The 19,582-nt window shown below is 45.4% G+C and overlaps 1 protein-coding gene and 1 long non-coding RNA gene across 3 annotated transcripts; one reads left to right on the top strand and one right to left on the bottom strand.

Moving 5' to 3' along the window:
• Positions 1 to 10,550: 10,550 nt before the first annotated feature.
• Cdkn2a (cyclin-dependent kinase inhibitor 2A) lies at positions 10,551 to 17,971 on the bottom strand. 2 transcript variants are annotated; one of them, XR_005881160.1, is made up of 4 exons: positions 17,723 to 17,971; positions 12,683 to 12,989; positions 11,274 to 11,359; positions 10,551 to 10,764 (listed from the first exon to the last, which is right to left on the bottom strand). XR_005881160.1 is itself a non-coding variant. In NM_001281385.1 (3 exon segments), coding segments are annotated over 3 exon segments (474 nt in total).
• On the top strand, positions 10,721 to 11,605 carry LOC121144021. Its single transcript, XR_005881361.1, has 2 exons — positions 10,721 to 11,059; positions 11,199 to 11,605. It is a non-coding gene; the product is annotated as an uncharacterized LOC121144021 (long non-coding RNA).
• Positions 17,972 to 19,582: the final 1,611 nt, after the last annotated feature.

Raw genomic sequence — 19,582 nt, 5'->3', positions numbered from 1 at the left:
TAGCTAAACAACTGAAAAGTGGAGGACTGTGGGAAATACAACATGTTCTCTTTCTCTGACTTCCTTTCTGCTATACCCTATCTGTTCTTCACGTCTTTACTATATAGTCATACTGTACTGGAGACTGTGTTAATTTAATTTAAATATACACTCAGTTACTTGGTCACCTAAAAGCCTTTCATCTGCATGACTCTTCCTGGGGTGGCTTAAAGAAACCTCTACTCATTTCAGAGAGGACACCGATAGGCCAAAGAAAGAATTCAGTACAGGACAAACTTCGCCAACCAATGAGTTTATTGACGTTCCTTACATAAGTGTGGAGGTTCAGAAGGCTGCCGTGTCACTGAGAAGTTCCCTGAACAACTGTGGGAAGCCAACACACAAGCAGGGACTGACTATCAGTGCTTCCATAACACCATGGAAGGGCCTGGGTCTTCTGAGCCTCCCTCTCCCAAGGCTCTCTTGTGAGGGATCCCAACTATTGTGATTCAAGGTGACAGTGGTTACATCCAACCCAGACAAAAATGCTACAAAACACTTTCTAATGCCAAATACCCCACGTGGCTTGGGGCACGGTGTTTTACAGACGGCGTACTGTGTTTCCATCACCACAGACAGCTGAGAACTAAATGACACCACCAGAGACTCATTTAGATCCCTGAATTCCTCACTTTTATGGCTTCTTTGTTAAGGATCACATATGCTTTTCTTTTTGTTTTTACAGGCTCTGATTTTGGTTCTTCCTCTGCTTTTAACTGAAAACAGATTTCCCTCTCGCATAATACATCCTCTACTCCTCTCAGCTCCTCCCTACTCCTTTCCCATCTGGGTCAACCCTTTGGCTGTCTCTCATTCGAAAACCAACTGGGTTCTATGGGATAGCAACATAATAATAATAATAATATAATATAATTAACATAATGGTAAAACAAAAACAAACATGTTGTAATTGGACCAAAAAAAAAGCAAAACAAAAGGGAAGTTCCGAGAGAAGGCATAAGAAACAGAGACCCACTCGCTCACCCACAGCAGTCCCATTCATAAAAACGCTAAACTGGAAGCCAATATATATACACAAAGCACCTATAGAGTCAAGGGAGAAAAGAAAAAAAATTAAATAAAAACAACATAAAAAGTAAGATAAAATTTGAAAACCAAAAATCAAAAAACAAACAAACAATAAGAGGGAGGGAAAAAGGAAGAGTCCTGACATGACATTATGAGACCAGAAATTTCCAAAGATGCCATTGTGGCACTTTCTGCTGGCCATCTGCTGTGGGGCAGGTAGCCTACACTTTAGAGTGGTTTGTTTCCCAGTGAGAGTTCCTTGGAAGAAACTAAATTTACATTCGAAAGTGGCTATCAGTTAGAGACTGCTTCTGGGTTAGAGATGGGTGCATGCGTCCACTTTTCCCGTCAGCTCAGGCCCTGTGCACACTGCCTCAGTCTCTGTGAGTTCATGTGAGCTGTGCTCATGATGACTTAGACGGCCCTGTTTCCTTCGTGTCCTCCATCTGATCTGGTTCTTACACTCTTTCTGCTTCCTCTTCCACAGGGTCCTCTGAGCTCTGAGGAGAGAGATCCCATTTAGGGCTGAGTGTTCCAAGGTCTCACTCTCTGCGTAATGTCTGTCTGTGGGTCTCTATATTTGTTCCCATCTGCTGCAGGAAGAAACTTCCCTGCTGATGGCTGAGCAAGATATGATCTATGAGTACAGCAGAATGCCATTAGGGGTCATTTTATTGCTACGTGAGATTTCCTTCCTTCTTTCTTTTCTTTCTTTTTAGAACAGCAGTATTGGGTTTTACTTCAGGTCCCTGAGCTATCTAGTCTCTGGTTCTTGGTCACTCACGAATGTCAGGTGTGGGCTGCATCTCGTGGAATGGACCTTCAGTCAAATCAGATATTGGTTGGTTACGTCCACAAACTTTATGCCACCATCACACTAACATGTCTTGCAGGCAGGATACCATTGTAAATCAAAGAGGAATTTGTGGCTAGTTGGTGTTTGTGTTTCTTCTTTGGTAGTATGCAAAAGGGTACCAAAGAGACTAGCAAGTGTGGATGAAGGTTCTATGTAGATACCAGCTTGACTTCTCTATGTTCAACGAGTTGTGTAGGGCATTGTCTTCAGCAGTGGGGCCTTGCCTCTGTATGTGGAGACCTTGCCTCTGTATGTGGAGACCAATCTATAATCCTGACAACAGCCTGGGTTGTTGGGGGTTCCCATGGAACCTCTTTGGCCAACAGCTCAATTAGATGTAACCCAATCCTGGTACTGGAAGCTTCATTTGGTGGCAAAAGTTGGTCAGTTGGGGTTCTGTCTCTGCCATTATTTGGCAGCTTCAATTAGATTTCCTTCAAATGTGTGTATATTTTAGGAAGCTTCTACTATATTAGGTTTCCATACTACCCTTCAAATGGTTTCTTCAAATGAGGACGGGGATATGAACTGGACCGTATGGCTAACCTCCCCAAATTTTTGAAGCTGTTGCCATATTGTGTTTAGACATATAGATCACTCCTCCAGGGATGTAAAGGATACTAGAAATTAAGCAGAGAATGGAAGCTTGACCAACAGCACTACCTGTTTCTGCTACACAATAAGAACTGTCAGGTAACTGGTAAAACAAGCCATATTGAACTTCAGAATTTTTCAAACATCACTAAATATGTTTAGTTTTAATAAAATTAAGAGAAAGAAAAGCTCTCTGTATGCATACCTAAGAATGAGGAATTGTGGTAGCTCACACCCTTAACCCCAGCATTTAGGAGGCAGAGACAGGAGGATCTATGTGAGTTTGAGACCAGCCTGGTATACAGAGCAAGTGCCAGAACAGGCTCCAAAGCTACATAGAAAAACCCTGTCCTGAAAAACAACAACAAAAACAAAAAAAAAAGAATGAGGAATTGTGTCTGATCACAAAGCATAAGAAGTACATTTTCTGCCATTAAGATGAAGTTTGGCCATTGACTCCCTTCAGGACCAGAAAGAACTGTGCTGCTTAGCGTTTACTGACAACTCAACACAACCTAGAGCTGTCTGGGAAGAGCAAACTTCATTTAAGGAATTACACAGGTTAGCTTGGCCTGTGGTCATGTCTACAGCAAATTGTCTTGATTGATGATTGATGTGGCGGGGCCCAGGCCACTGTGGGCAGCACCATCCCGAAGCAGGAGGATCTGGGTTGCCTAAGAAAGCCAGCTGAGCACAAGCCAGGAAGTGAGCCTTCTGTAGTTTCTCCTTCCGGCCCTGCTTTGGTTTCTGCTCTCACTTCCCTCAGTGATGAACTATGACTGGAAGTGTAATCCAAAAAAACCTTTTCCGCCCTGTGCTGTTTTTGGTCATGGTGTTTACCACAGCAACATAAAATCAAACAGTGACAAACACTTGCTTCAACTACAAAAATAAAAAAAATCAACAGAAGGACGATGCTAAGAATATTTGTATAGGGAGATTTTGGGTTTTGGCATGGGTTACAAGTCACATGTTTACAAGAAAAGAACTAAGACTATATGGAAACTTTGAATTGGAAGAAGAAATACAGAACATGCTGTTAGAGTCCAGGGCCATTACTTTCCAGCTAGAAAGATTCCAGACCAATATGGACAGAATAAAACCAGAATCTAACGAAAAGCTAGGCTATTAGTTGACAAAAGTGTGTATTTCATGCCTAGAAGGCAGAAGATCAAACTTAGATTTACTCTATCTTCTTACCACAGCTCAAGAATTATGTAATAACTACCTAGACTGGATTTTGTTTGGAGACTTCCAGCATTCCTCCAGCAAGAAAGCAAGTGAGTAATAACTCTGAATAATTTTTAAAACTCATTTAAAATGCAACAAGCTAATATGCCATGACTAAGGCAAATGCCAAAAAAAAAAAAAAAATTAAGAACCCATACAGGTAAGAACTACAAAACCTGCTTTGCTTTTCCCTTCCCTTCCCTTCCCTTCTCTTTTCTCTCCTCTCCTCTCCCCTCCCCTCTCTCTCCCCTCCCCTCTCTCTCTCCTCTCCTCTCCCCTCTCCTCTCTCCTCCCCTCTGCTCTCCCTTCTCCTTCCCTTCTTTTCTTTATTCTTTTCCTTGGTGGGGTCTTTCTCCTTCCTTCCCTCTCTCCTTCCCTCCCTCCCTCCCTCCCTCCCTCCCTCCCTCCCTCCCTCCCTCCCTCCCTTCCTTCTCTCCTTTCTTCTTTCCTTTCTTCTTTTGAATGACAGGCTATTTTTGTGGCTTTACCATGGGCCTTGCTGTGGTCATAGTAGCCCAGGCTAGCCTTGAACTTGCCACAGTCTTAGTGCTTCAGCCTGCTATTAACTTTTATACCAGTGGCCTTGTCAAGGATAAAGGTGGAGCGAAAGCCAAGACCTGATCCAGGCAAGATGTCTGATAAGAGGCTTTCTTGTTCTTCCAGTATACAACAGCTAAATTGTACCCTCCAGGCAAAGGGAGTTAGAAACAAATTGGCCTGTCCAGATATCTGCGGCCCAGATCCACTTTGTCCATGAGTCATGGAATACCTGAAGCAAAATTCACTTGAGTTTGTCCTGAGTGGGAAGTACACTTACAAGCAGCTTTATAGTAGTCCTCCAGGTATTTTTACAAATAAGTTTTCAAAGACTGTAACACTTTACACAGTTTATAACAAGTTTCAAAAATATACCACGTGGTGCCAACATGTATGGGAATTCACAGAAATTATTCACAAAGATTTAGATACTAACAATGTGTGCAGAGGCAGACATGGTGGTGCCCCCTTGGTACCCTGGCCATCAGGAAATGGTGAGAGTAAGAGGCATCTTAGGTTCACAGTCAGTCTGACATACATACTAAGACCATGTCTCAAAAAACAAACAAACAAACAAGCAGGGCTGGAGAGGTGGCTCAGTGGTAAAGAGCACCGATTGCTCTTCCAGAGGACCCAGGTTCAATTCCCAGCACTCACATGGTGCTTGGAAGCTGCCTGTGACTCCAAGATCTGACACCCTCACACAGACAAACATGTGGACAAAATACCAATGCACATAAGATAAAAGTAAGTAAGCTATTTTTTTAAAAATAGAAAGAAAAAAGATTTAAAGACAAATTAACAACAAAGAAAACTTGGGAATTAGTTAGCATATTGTCTTATAGCACATATCTGTGTAAAAGTGAGCTCAAGTGCGAGTGCACATCAGCAAGAGAAAGGATACAGACCCAGACTGATGGCTGTGTGGAAAGCATGGGACTGACCCAGACCCCCTGAATGAGGGTGTCAGTGAGGAGGCCTAGGTAATGTATGGGGCCTTGGGTAGTATTTATCCCTGGTGTACAAATAGACTTTGAGTGCCCATGCCACAATATGGGAGGCTGTCTCAGCTGGGACTCTTGGGGGAGGGCCTAGGCCCTGCCCTGGATGAAATGACAGTCACTGGAGATCCACCATGGAGGGCTTCACTCTCCCTAGGGATCAAAGTGGAGATTGGGTGGGGGACTGGGGACCTGGGGGGGAAGGGGGAGGGGAGGGAGAGGGAATGGGGATTGGCATGTGAAACTAGCTTGTTTCTAATTTAAATTAAAAAAAAAAGAAAGAAAGGATACGGAAATGTTGGCATAGGTACAAGATGGACTGTCAACCAAGAGCAAAAGTGCAATGGCCTATTTAGAAAAGACAACAGTGACCAAAACAAGAGACAAAAATGTAAGTGTTCTATGTGGAAAGCCCTTAGACATTGGGCAGAGTGGTAGCTCTCTGTGCAGACCTGGGGTCGCTCCACAGAACCTGAATAATGATGATGATAATAGTGGTAGAGTCTATCTGACTGCAGCTTTCCCCCTTGTCTACTCCGTTCTGCTTCTGTGACTCCAACATGGCAATTATGCTCCTCCTCCCAATCTGCAGCTTCCCCATTCCCATGCCTGGTCCTTAGCATCCTGTAGCACCTGGGTTGGTTCACGTGGTCTCAGACTATGTTGTGCTGCCTGTGGAGATTTTGGGGCATTTACAACTAGTCTTCCATATCAGACTCCATATGCCTTAGGACAAGGGACACATTTCCTTTTTCTCCATCTTACTATGTAGATCTGGCTTCCTGGGGCTTATGGTATAGCTATTTAAATAGTGGAAGGATTTTATTGCAATGGCTGCATGTCTAAAGCCCGTATCTCCAAGTCATAAATGCTGTGGATGACTCAGCTAGATTTCTGGTTTCTTGGGGAAATTTCTCAGAAAGGGGCATTTTTCTTCTAATGGGAGATGCCTTAGAGATTAGTCCAAAGTGAGGGTTAGCACAAAGATAGAAAACCAGGGATAGAGAAGTCATCAGAATGAAGGCAGACATTTTCTTGGGCTCCCTTTCTCAGAGCCACATGGTGCCTTACATGTGAACTATTAGTCCTAAATGCTAGAAACGGTATTTCTAGTGGGCAAGGTAGTGCAGAACTGAAACCCTAGAGTGTGGAAAGTTAAGGAGGGATGGTGAGTTCAAAGTCAACCCCAGCTCAACAACAGCAACCCCTAAAACAAACAAAACACATATTGTTTACTGACTTGTGACTATCACTCAGTGTGACTCTCCAGGCTCCCTTTTTATGTACTGCAGTCCACATTTCCAACATCAGCAATTCTTTCTTCTGGCAGCCTCTGCAGAGTGGCTTCTTGCATTTATCATAACCCACCAAAGCTCTTCCACATCTCTTTGTGGGTTAGCAGCTCGTTTCTTTGTACTGCTAAATGGTATTCCAGTGAATGGATGCATCTGTTTGTCTGTTAGACAAGGACATCTTGATTGCTGTCAATATATGGCAATTATTTACAGGTACATGTAGTTGCCAGACTGTCAACTTGCCTTCCAAAGCAGCTATGGGTTCTGTGTTCCCGTCAGTGGTGAATGTTGCACACTTACTCAGATGTGATGTTTGCTGGGGTTTTAGATTTTGGCTATCCTAATGTATGTGAGACAGTAACTAGCTGTTGTACTTACCAATCACCTAATGATAGATGAGGTTCCCATACACTCAAATAGGAGATGATAGGAGAGGAAGTTACTGGGGATCACTATTAGATAATAACCAGCACAGAACCCTTTTTTTCTATGTTAGTTTCCTGCTGTGACCACAACGAATATTTTAAAATACGCAAACGTTTAAGACAAAGCAAAGGTAATTGTGTTATAGTTCTGGAGTTCACAAATGCAAAATAGATCTTACTGGGCTGCAAATCAATCTATAGACAGCAATATTCTTTCTGGAGGGTCTGGGAATAGTTATTTTCCATAATTTAGAGGCTACATGTGTTCTTCAGCTTACACCCTTCTTCCTACATTTTTAAATTCATTTATGTTGGGGTGAGTCTGTCTCACTTTATTCTCTCTGATTGTCTTCCTCTTCTGCATCTAAGGATTGTTGTGATGTCATTGGGCCCACCTGGACAACCTGAGTCATCTTCTAATATTTCAGACTTCAAAGGTATCTGCATCTAAATCCCTGGAACCAGTGCCTGCATGGAAAAAGAGGTTTCCAAGGATGTAATTTAGCCACGGATCTTGAGATAAGGATATTATCCAAGGTTATAAGCTCTAAATATGGTTGGAAATGTGTTTTTAATTCAAGAACAGTATTTATAAGAGGAAAACAGATGATTCTACAACAGAGAGACAATGACGACTTTCCTGATAAAGTTTAAAAGATGAAGAATTTTCCTGAAATTTTCTTCACTCGTGGTTCATTGTGGCTGGCAACACCTCTGGTCTGGTGACACTGGGTTCTATAAGAAAAGCAGGCTGAGAAGCCTGGGAAAGCACAGCAGTAAGCAACTCTCCTCCATGGACTCTGCATCAGCTCCTGCCTCCAGGCTTCTGCCCTTTGAGTTCTTGCCCTGACTTCCTTCAATGATGGTCTACCAAGTAGATGTGTAAACCAAACAAACCCCCTTCCTCCCCAGCTTGCCATTGGTTATGGTGCTTGATCAAGGCAATGATAACCCTAAAACAGCCAGTTACCAAGGAATGCATACTGTGTAATGTTATTCCAAAGGAAATAAAATGCACCAAACAGAGCCATATACCACAAGGAATCCATCCACTTTAACAATGTCTCTGGGGAATAGCAATGAAGAAAAATAATTATATTCTGCATTGTTCGACTGCAAATACATTCATGCATAATCTGTGTAGTACCTCTGAAGAACCACAGCTTTTTCTTGCTTACCATTGTATCCACGCACTCATAGTTCCTGGCAGGAAGCACTCAATTAGTAGAGTCCAAAAAGAAGTCTTGTGGTTAATATTGAATCCTGGACTGATGGGCAGACGTTACAGATATTCTAAATTCTTCCAGTCCAATGTCTGTCACAGAAGTGTGTCTGTATGTGTGCTTCTCTGAAATGAATTACCACTTTGTATCCAACCTAAACATCTACCTTACAATGTAGTTGCTTTGTACCCATTTTTCAAATGAGGAGCCTGAGGTTTGGGTGTGTCAGTATTTGACTGTCGTTTTCTCTTTCTTTTCTTGTTTATACAATTTGACAGTTACAGAAATCTCACCAAATGGAATGTAGTAGTCATCTCTAGAAAACCTCCCTTTCAGCACTGTTTTACTTGCGCTATTTTTGTTTTTGTTAGCTAATTTACATACTTGGTTTAAAAATTGGTAGCAAAACACAGATACAGGGCACTGGAGAGATGGCTCAGAGGTTAAGCGCACTGGCTGCTCTCTCAGAGGCCCTGAATTCATTTCCCAGAGGCACATGGTGGCTCCCAACATTCTGTAATGAGATCTGGTGCCCTCTTTTCGCTGAGGGTCTGTAAAAAATATTTTAGTTTCTAAAGCCAAATCTATCTGTCCTCTATTTCCATTGGTTTGGCAACTCATAAAACCAAGTTAATGTACATATATATTATAGGTAGAAGAATCTAAAAGTTCCTTTGTAAGTAGCTGTGTGTAAAGCTACTTTTCTCATCTGGAAGGGAGTGAAGGCACGCGTGTCGACTGGCATGGCTCCCGAGGCCACGCCGAGGTGGAGGGACTCCTCCAGGGTCGCCAACTCACTGCTGGAAAAGCTCTAGAATTCTGCTTTCTCGGTGGCTTTACCCAAGGTACAACCTCTGCTGAGTCATACTGGTTCTGGGTCTGCAAGCTGCCTCTCCCTCCCCAGCCCTCTAGCTAACTCTAGCTTTTCCCTGCTCTCCCCGCCGCTGCTCCCGCGTGAGTGTGTTGAGCTCTCAGGCGGCAGGAGGCTCGAAGCAGATTTCCACTGTCGGGTTGGGTTCCATGGGCAGCTGCGCTGAACCCGGGACTCCAGGTGGAGCTACTCGGACCTTACGGGAGGTGGTGGGCAAGGAACCTCCACCTTCGAGGGAGAAGTGGGTAGGGAGAGCCCTATAGTTGGGGAAAGGGATCATGAAGTGATCAGGGCAATGTGTCAGGACTAGATGAGGATGTCCTTTGTACAACAACAATGTCATTTGTGATCTCCCTCCATGAGATCTTGGACTTTCGCTGTATAGCCCAGGTTGGTCTGGAACTCACATTTCTCCCGCCTCGGGATTCAAGTGGACTGGAGTATAGGGGGTACAGATGTGACACCTTGACCCGCTTATTTATTGTACATTTAAAAAATAGGTTTACGTGATGCAGATAAAATACAAAAGTGTGGCAGCCACGACCTGGTGAGCCTGGGTGGGTAGCTGTGCAGCACTATTCCTGCTCTGGAGGCGCATTGCATTCTGGGGTGTGTGTGGAGCCGGCAACTTCGCCATACATCGTGTCAAGGAACCCAGCTAAGCTAGGGTTCCCCTAGTCCTCCGCGCCCAACCGGCAAAGGAGGCGTGAGATGAGGGGTCAGCTTTGCCACTTAAGAAAAAAACCAACCAAACAAACAAAAAACCAAAACAAACAAAAAACCAAACCTCGAACCGCTTTCTTAACTGTGGTCAGAGGCCAAGTATGCAAACCCAGGCTCCCTGGAATTCCCGTCCACCTCATCGTTCTTGAGACCTGACTTTTGTTTGACAAATCTTGTTTCTGAGATGCGGTCGTATTTGTCTGTGGGAGGAGGTATACGAAACAAAAGCATCAGAAATAATGTCTGTGACTCAGGGAAATTGTTAAAATGTCTAGTCCCGTATTTTGTGTGAGGATTCGTTAATCTCTGGCACGGTGTCCTAATAATAAATGTTGACGGAATGAGAGGATAAAAGCTATTGGTTTTTCGTTACAGAATCTACAAATTTGTCGGAAATTTTAGAAGAGTCAATAACCCTTTTGAACTTTCTCGTTTCGCTAAAGGGCTGTTATTACGTCAACGGTACCGGGTAGAGGGTGGGGTGGAGCACCGGAGCGCTGCTCACAAGAAACGGAGCAGATTTCAAAACACTTTTTGTAAAAAAAGAGAGAGAGAGAGAGAGAGAGAGAGAGAGAGAGAGAGAGAGAGAGAGAGAGAGAGAGAGAGAGAGAGAGAGAGAGAGAGAGAGAGAGAGAGAGAGAGAGAGAGAGAGAGAGAGAGAAATAGAAGCTGAAACAGGATTTGGGGACAGGAGAAGGCAATTCCATGCTTTAAAAAAAAGTTGACCTTTTTAAAAGCATTATTTCCTTTTATTTCCTTGTAGAGCAAGCGGGCCTCTAGCTGCTCCCGCCTCAGCCTCCCACGTACTAGAATCACAGACGCGAATCGGGACCAGCCAAGCGCTGTTCTACTTTCCAGAGGTGGATCCAAGGTGGAGAACGGGGCAGGCTGAAGAGGGGCTTAGTAGGGCCCTAGGGGGTGGTCCGCGAAATCCGAGACCTCTGCAAAGAAAAGAGAAGAGGCGCGCATTAGAAAGCAGCCCTAGGAGTCAGGCCCGCCCGGCCTCCGCGGTGCCCGGGGCTGCGTGCAGCGCCCGCCCCACCACGCCAGTCTCCGGCGGCCGCCCGTCTCCGCCGCCCTCCAGTCCCGGGTTTTCCCGTCGGCTCTAAGTCGGCGGAGTGAGCCCGGCCGTCTTTTCCGTAGCGGGAGAAAAGCCGGGACTCTAGGAGAGAGGGTGGCGAATCCTACCTGGCCTGGGGCAGCCGCGAAGAATCGCCTCCCAGCCTCCCCGCCAAGGTGCTTCGATTCCCGGGAGCAGACCTCCCAGGGCTCCGGAAGGCGGGGGACACCCCTACCCCATCTGGCCTCCCTCCCCCCCAGCCCATTAACGGCTTCTCGTCGCTTGTTGAACAAAATGGACGCTTCTTCTTTTCAGACTTTGGCGGTTGCCGTCAGACCCGCCCACGCTCTCCAGTTCTCCTCCCCTCTGTTCCCACTACGGCCTTGGCACCTGCGACCCTCACTCCGGCGTTCGCGCAGCAGCTTCTCAAACCACTTCTTTGCTCTGATCTCACTCCTCTGCTCCGGCGTGCAGACCTACTCACCGAAAACAGGTTTCCAACCACACGCTCCCTGGGAGACACCCGCGCTTGGAGGGATCGGACCCACCAAATTAGGATCCGCCCAAAGCCCCCCTCCCTCTTCTTTCTGGCAGCTTGGATTCTGTAATCCGCAGTCAATGCTCCCACTTCCGCAGGGCCAGAGCGAGACTCTCTGCGCCCTTGTCCTGGGATATATTTGTAGTATTTTCTAAGTCATGTTTTACACTAACCATTTGTGTTATTTTCGTGTAATGCTTTATGTGTCTTATAGTTAAAACATTTTCTCTCTAGCAAATATAAGACTTTAAACAGGAAACTTCATACGTGGGAAATAGAGGGATGGGGTCCAAGAAAAGAAAGGCTTCGTGGTTACTGAAGGCTTTGAAAGGCAAAGGAGGCTTATACTCATTTGTGGTTTAGCCATGTCTCCAAGAAGTGGAAAACTTACATTTTATTTTATGTTTAATTATGAGGACTCGCGCGCGCACACGCGCGAGCGGTGCCCACGGCCAGAGGAATTGAATCCTCCGGAGCTGGAATTCCAGGCTGTTGTAAACTGCCTGGTGTGGGTGTTGGGTATCGAACTCTGTCTCAGGCAGGGCAGTGTGAACCTCCAGCCATGAGAGGGAAAACTTAAAAAAGACGGGAAAAGAGGAGGCTCACGCCTTTAATCCCAGCACTCGGGAGGCTGAGGCAGGCGGATCTCTGTGAGTTCGAGGCCAGCTTGGTCTACAGAGCGAGTTCCAGGACAGCCTCCAAAACTACACAGAGAAACCCTGTCTCGAAAAACCAAAAAGGCGGGAAAGAAAGAAGTCTCCCTTCCTTAGAAGGGAAAGAAGACTGCAAGTTCTCCATCTCAGATATCCTCAAAACTCCCAGGGTGGGAGGTAGAAATTTTCCCACCGAGAAGGCATGGCGGGGAGGGGGCAAGGTTGACAAAGTTGTGAGTGGAAGGACAGGGCCCTGAAGTTTGGAAACCGTGGAATCAGTGCACCAGGCAGGTTGTGAAGCAGCGAAAGCGAGCCGCTGTAAGTGGCAGCGAGGCCCTGCTACCGTTCCACGCTACAGTACCGAACCTTAGACCTCTGTCCCTCCTGCCTTGCAGCCTAGGCTTTCACTGGGGGTAAATGGATGGGTGAAGCTGGAATTTATGGACAGAGTCTATGTTCTCAGGCTCTCTTGGGTGGCATCTTCTTAGGTTTTCCCACAACTTGTCTGTGTGAGCTGAAGGCCGCCGGAAGACCCTGCTCAACTTTTCCATCTGTAACTGAGTTTCAGGAGCCCTCAGATTTCAAACTCTTGGACCAGCCGTGCTCACCTGGGGGTGTCTGGGCAGAAGTTACGCCTGCCGGCTCGCTGCCTTGGGGGGTGTTCCCAGCCGCACGTAGATACTGTACGACATCGCGATGGCCCCGCTCCAGGGCCAGGTCCACCGGCAGGCGACCCCGGGCGTCAAGCACATCCAGCCGCGCCCCCGCCTGGTGTAGTATCGCCAGAGTTTCCAAGAAGCCCTCCCGTGCTGCATCGTGCACGGGTCGGGAGAGGGTGGCTGGGTCCTCGCAGTTCGGTTCCGCACCGTAGAGCAGCAGCAGTCTGGCTACTTGGGTGTTGCCCATCATCATCACCTGAAAAAGAAGGAAGAGTAGAGGGATCAAGGCCAGACTGCCGCTGGGAGGACCCCAGAAAGAAGCCCTGTTAAGAAGCCTCAACACTACCCGGTGGAGACAACCAGTCACAAGGTTCTAGCTACCCTTTAGAGGTTTCTGGTACCAGCTAGCTGCTCCCGTCCTCCCCATTCCATTCTTCTTACACACAGGTTAACAGGGTATTTCCCACGCTTTCATGGTGCTGAAACCCCGTGTAGAGCATCGCCAGAGGCAAGACTGCCCTTGCCTCATTTGAGCCGATAAGCACTGTGTGGTAATTACTGAAAGTTATTGGCAAAAGACACATCCAGGGAGGTTGGAGAGATATAGCTCAGAGATTAAGAGCACTCAGAGGTCCTGAGTTGGATTCTCAGCAACCACATAATGATTGACAATTATCTGCAATGGGATCTGATGCCCTCTTCTGGCATAAAGAAAGCAGAGCCCTCACATACATGCTAGAAACACATAAATCTAAAAAAAAAAAAAAAGTCAACCAGAATTTTCACAAAATCTTGTTAGCCTTGTTTTCCTGGAATGTTATACTTGGATTTCTTGAAGTCTGAAAATGTCCCTAAAATATTAATGTTCCCTCCTTATCTTAAATTATTAATCCTCTAAACTGTGAATATGTTACAGAGAGAAGAGACTTTGTAGACAAGGCTATATTTAGGATCTTGAGATACATTATCCTGGACTACCAGAGTAGGCTCAATGTTATCACAAATACTTTGTCAAAGAGAAGATGTAAGCAAGGATGCAGAGGTCAGAGAAAAGAAGTCCTGGGTCAACAGCCACTAAGGCTAGGAAAAAGAGAGCAGATTCTGGCTTATAGCCTTCCACAGCAATAAAGTCCTGTGGACTCGTTTTAGACTTCCAGCTCCTGATTGCATAATGATAATTTTGTGTTTGTTTTAGCCATTAAATGTGTGCTAACTGGCTCGCTTGGTGGAATGCTGCCTAGTGTTTTAGTTTGCTTCCATCGGTGTGATGAAGACCATGACCAAGAGTATCTTGGGGAAGGAAAGGGTATCACAGTTCATCACTGAGGGGGAAGCCAAGCCAGGCACCTGTACAAGAAACTGCAAGGAGGAACTGAAGTGGAGTCAATGGAGGCATGTGCTCACTGGTTTGCTCAGCCTGCTTTTTTTTTTTTTTTTTAAGCAGCTGAGACTATCTGCTCAGGGATGGCATTGCCCACACTGAGCAGAATCCTCCCACATCAGAAATCAAGAAAATGCCCCCAAAGAGTTGCCTACAGAACAATCTGATGGAAACATTTTCTTAATTAAGGTGCCCTCTTTCCATATTACTCAGTTTGTCATTAAAGCAACTATAAGACCTTACTTGTGAAGGAAACTCTGGGTTCAAACTCCAACCCTGCATAAACTCTGCCTACCTGCATTCTCAGTACCCAGGGAATAGAGGAAGGGGATCAGAACTTTAGCCTACTTGCCAAGTTGGAAGCTAGCCTCTGAGCTATCAATATTTATTTATTTATACAAACTAAAGGATGAAAGATGGGGAAGAATGGGGGAGGGAAACTGTAATTAGGATATGGTATATGAGAAAAACACTATTTCCAATAGGAGAAAAGATTGCAATTTATTAGAACAGCAACAAAACAAAACACTTCTCAAGTTTAAAGTTTGAAAGACTAGCTTTGGACTATCAATCTTCCTGGCACAATCCCCTTCCAAAGGAATTGTGGCTACAGGCTTACTCTTAATTCCTAAGCTGTCTTGGAAATAAAACCATTCCTAAACCAGGTGGCCCATGCCTTTAATCCCAGTACCCAGGAAGCAGAGGCAAGTAGATCTCTGTGAGTTTGTGGCCAGCCTGGTCTACAGAGTGAGTTACAGGACAGTCAAGGTTACATAGAGAAACCCTGTCCCAAAATAATAATGATAAATAATAATGATAATGATGATGATTAATTAAGTATTCCCATAGAGAATGCACTGAACTCAACCCAAGGCTTTGTGAACACCAAGCAAGAGTTCTACCATTTTGTTCCCTCCATCCACAGGAAAGGAATTTTGAAGTGGAATCCATAACCTCCACAAAAACAACTATTTTGTGGTAGTAGTAAGTCTGGGATCCCACACCTTTTTCTGGCTTCAAGTGGCCATGGCATGTGGTGCAGATATACATTCAGGCAAAATACCTCTACACAAGCAATACAATAATAATAAAGAACCCAGCTAGATACAAGCTGCTGAGCTAGAAGTTTGGCTTGAGGCTGGAAGCTAATGCTAACAACAGGAATGTTCACTTCAGGTCACCTGTTTGCAGTTTCAAGGCAGGAATAAAAGTCATATTGTATTAACTATCAGATAAGACTTTCCCCAAGTTGTTTTACCTACAATGGCAACTCTAAAAGCTCTTTAGGGTAAGCAGGTAAAATGCTTTGCTGTCCAGCCTGACCTTCCATTTTCCCGACTCATGTAATGGAAGAGAGAATGGCTTTCCACAAGTTGTCCTGTCCTCCACACGCACCCCTCCCTCAACCAAATAAATAAGAGCCATAAAAAATTTAAAGCGCTGTAAAGTTAACTGGAAAAAAAACTAGGCAGAAATTGCTCTAGAGAAAATAAGAAAGCTCCCAAACACCACTTTGTACAGAGAAGCCACAGTTCAATTTTATATAGGATATCTAATAAACAAACTTGCTCACACTAGAATAAACTTGGCCATAGGTTTGGTATCTGCACTCAGACTCTAGGAAGTTAAGGACAATGTTATGCTAATGTATTGATGTGCTGTTGTGTTTTCCTACAGTGTGTCTAATAGCAGTCATATACTGAGCACTGGCAGCCAGCCTTTGGAACAAGACATTCCTAGCGCTACAAAGCCAGGCACACGCCCTGTCCCTTCGATTCGTACCAGGCTTTGGTTTACCCAACTGTGCTGCTGCCTCTACAAGCAGCTGCCTCAGCTGCCTCCTCCTCTTCAGTTGAAAGTTTTTCTAACCTCAAGACTCTTCCTGAGGATCCCATTAGCAACTGTCTTGCATGTAAAATCACCAAAAAACAAACAAACTAACAAAAAAACCAAAAAACCAAACCACTGGATATCCAGAAAAAGCTTGAGGAGTGCACCCTGGAAAATCTTCAGGGAGTTTTTGGCTCAACTTGCTGCTCTGTGCTCTGGAAACTTTTGGAAAGAGGTCATTCTTTTGGATTTATCACTGACTCTGTGTGTGTGTGTGTGAGAGAGAGAGAGAGAGAGAGAGAGAGAGAGAGAGAGAGAGAGACAGAGAGAGACAGAGAGAGACAGAGACAGAGAGACAGAGAGAGACAGAGAGAGAGAGAGAGAGAGAGAGAGAGAGAGAGAGAGAGAGAGAGAGAGAGAGAGAGAGAGAGAGAGAGAGTAGAGGGGCTGGGTTTTGATGGCCACAGATTGCTTGGAAACTTCAAACCTTTCTTATTGAGAACCACAGAGGCAGGACTAGCTGCTGGTGGGAGCAGGGAAAGAACGCAGTGAACATAGCCAGAGTCCTGTGGAACTGTAAAGATGAATTACTCAATTTTTCTAGATCAAGATATCATAATCAATTGCAGTAGTATTGCTGAATCTTTCCCTGAAGAAAGTGGAACTAATTTAGTTTTCAGGAAAACTATAAGTGAACTAGAGAAAGAGGAAAAAATACTCTGTGCTCTATCTTGCTCATTAATTTGGGTTTAAAGATTGCTCACATCTTTTATGGTATGGGAAAGTTGAAAATACCAAAAATAAAATGAATACTTAGAGAGTGCCTAAATCCTTTTTAAGAAAGTGTTTGGAATTGAGTCATTATTTTTTTCTTTTTGGTTGTTTGGTTTTATTTTTCTTTTGAGACAGGGTTTTTCTGTGTAGTGCTGGCTGTCCTGGAACCACCAGGCTGATTTTTTTCTTTTTATAAACAAATCATTTCTGTCTCAAGCACCACGTTGATTAAGGTTCTGAACCAAAACGATTTTCTCTTCCCCTTACTAAACTGCTGTACAAACTATCGACCTGATTTTTCCCCTTTTCTGCATTCAATATGATAAGGTCTTCTCTTGCATATTTTAAGAAGGGCAGCCCCCCCCCTCGCGACGCTGGCAAAGCCTCAGATGCCTTAAACCTGTAAGCCATAGCCACACTATTTTTAAAGGCTCAGACCTATTGTGTACAACCACCCAACCTTCTAGCCTCAAAATGTCTCCACGATTGACTTGTGGATCTCAAGGTCCACTTTCATTTCATTTTGATTATGTCGTAAATTGTGTGAAAATGTATTCTATATTGCATAGTTGCAGCTGATGTTACTTTCCTTTACCTTGCGATGCACAGGCTTTTAGAATGCGCACGTGTTTCATAGGAATTTTGTTAGAATTGGAAATAATGGTTATGGATGGCTATTACTGGGCAGCGACAGAAAGAATTCCCTTTTTAAGTTGAAGCTTAGTCAGTTAGCGAAAGCAAAATCAGACAAAATCTACTGGCAATAGATGGGAACAAATAATAATTCTCGATCACGGGAAATTGAAAAGCTGGTGCCAAAGTAGTACACTATACCAAGTTGGTTTAAAGGGGAGGGTGAGAGCAGCAAAAAGAGCAGGGCATGCATGCCAAAGGGTAACTGAATGGCCATTGCAGTCGGGGTCACACTGGAAACTCACCAGAAACGTGGGCTTTTCTTCAACAAAAGATACCATCCCCCTGCAGATGAGATACCCTGTGCCTACCTGAATCGGGGTGCGGCCGAAACAGTTCGGGGCGTTGGGCGAAACCCCTGCTTCCAGCAGAGCCCGAACCTCTTGCTCGCGGCCCTGGGCAGCCGCCCTAGCCAGCCGGTCCGCAGAGGGCTCCATGCTGCTCCAAATGCTCCCCTGTCGATCGCCTCCCTCTCGGAGATCCAGTGCCCGCCCCATCCTCGCGTGACCAGCCCGGGGGCCCTCTCTCTTCCTCTTAAAGGTTGGGGGGGGGGGAGCGAAACTCACTGAGCCTCACGGAGCTCCACAGCCCGCTATAGGTGGCGCAAGTCGCCCAGAACACTTCGCGACCAGAACACCCCTGAAACCGTCGCCGCCCCTCCCCCACCCCATCCCCTCCCCGGCGGGGGAGGGGACGACAGTCGGGTCTTCTGCCTAGGTCTGGTAGCATGCTTGAGAGCTGGGGGCTGCGGCGGCGCCACAAGATCCGAGGGTCCCCACCTGCTGTCCACGCTGACCCCCCCACCCCCAAACCGTACCCAGACACCCCTTGACTCTGGACTCCTTCCGGGCGCGCAAAAGAGGAGCACGTGGGTCTCCTGAGCTGGTGAGCCAGTGCATTCTCCAGCAGCGCGAAATCTCTCCCATTTCCTTCCTCCCCAGCGCAACACCCCAGTTTTAGCGAAAAAAAAAAAAAAATGAGGGCGGGTATTTTTCACCGCCAAATTGAAACTTAAGGTATTTAACCTCGTAGGCGAAGACTCCATCTTCTTTTATTCAGAAGAAAGAGCTATGTCCTCGCCGCACTGAAACGCCAGCTCAAACAATTCATTTTGTAAAGTCTCCTGCCTGCCCCCGGTCTCTGACCCACATGCCGCGTGAAATCCCCGCATCTTGGGCCAGGGTTTTTCAAAAACATTTCTGAGGTTAGGGTATTGGGTGCTAGCTCTTAAAAACATGAGTTCTATTTAACACAGACAAGGAAGGATTGTGTACGCAAATACAAAAGTGAGGGAGTGAAGTCACTGGAGGACAATCTGCTTGCTCATAATTGATGCCTATTTTATGGGGCTGTTGTGAGTTTAAATGACTTGACATGCTCACAAACGTTGAGAACTACTGCAATCCTATTGCACTATTCCACTATTCATTTTAATGAATGGGCAGGGTTACCAGTATTAGGTAAAATGGAGGATTTAAAAAGGCGATCATCCCTGACAACACGATGGTCTTTTCTTTCACTCCTGCGTTTCATACAACGAAGTCAAACAGCCACTACAGGGCAAGCTTAGAGGGCTGCCTTGAAAACAGCAAGAACGTGTTCAGTCATCATGAGATGCTTCCTCCTATAGCAGACAAGTACAGAGACCAACAGCTAAACACTGCAGACACTGAGACCAGTGAGAGACCTAGGAACACTCAGCCTGAGTGGGTCTCTCTGATGCTTGTGCCTTCTCTAGGGCTTGTTTCTTTCTGTTGGTTTATCTTGTCCAACTTCAACGTGATGGTTGTTGTTTTGTATTTTGTGGTGATATTTTGTTTATGATCTAACAAATAAGGCTTGCCTGAAGATCAGAGTTAGCTACAGAGGCCAGGCAGTGGTGGCACACACCTTTAATCCCAGCACTCCTGAGACTTAGGCAAAGGGATCCCTGTTAGTTCAAGGTCACTAAGGGCTAGAGGAGAGTCAATCAGTCTAAAAGGGAAACAGAGCTCACACAAAGGTGATCCCAGCACTTGGGATCCCACACCTTCAATCCCAGCACTAGAGAGGAATGTAAGGCAGGAGGAAACAGACACTGAACGAATCTGAATTCGGTAGATCACCCCTTCTGCCGAGGTAAGAACTCTCTAGTGGCTGGCTGCTTTGCTTCTCCGACCTTCAGTTTTAAT

Source organism: Mesocricetus auratus, unplaced genomic scaffold (assembly GCF_017639785.1).
Source record: "Mesocricetus auratus isolate SY011 unplaced genomic scaffold, BCM_Maur_2.0 Super-Scaffold_100014, whole genome shotgun sequence".
Taxonomy (NCBI): domain Eukaryota; kingdom Metazoa; phylum Chordata; class Mammalia; order Rodentia; family Cricetidae; genus Mesocricetus; species Mesocricetus auratus.
Note: the sequence above shows the minus strand (reverse complement) of the source record. Positions and strands in the feature narration are given on the sequence as shown.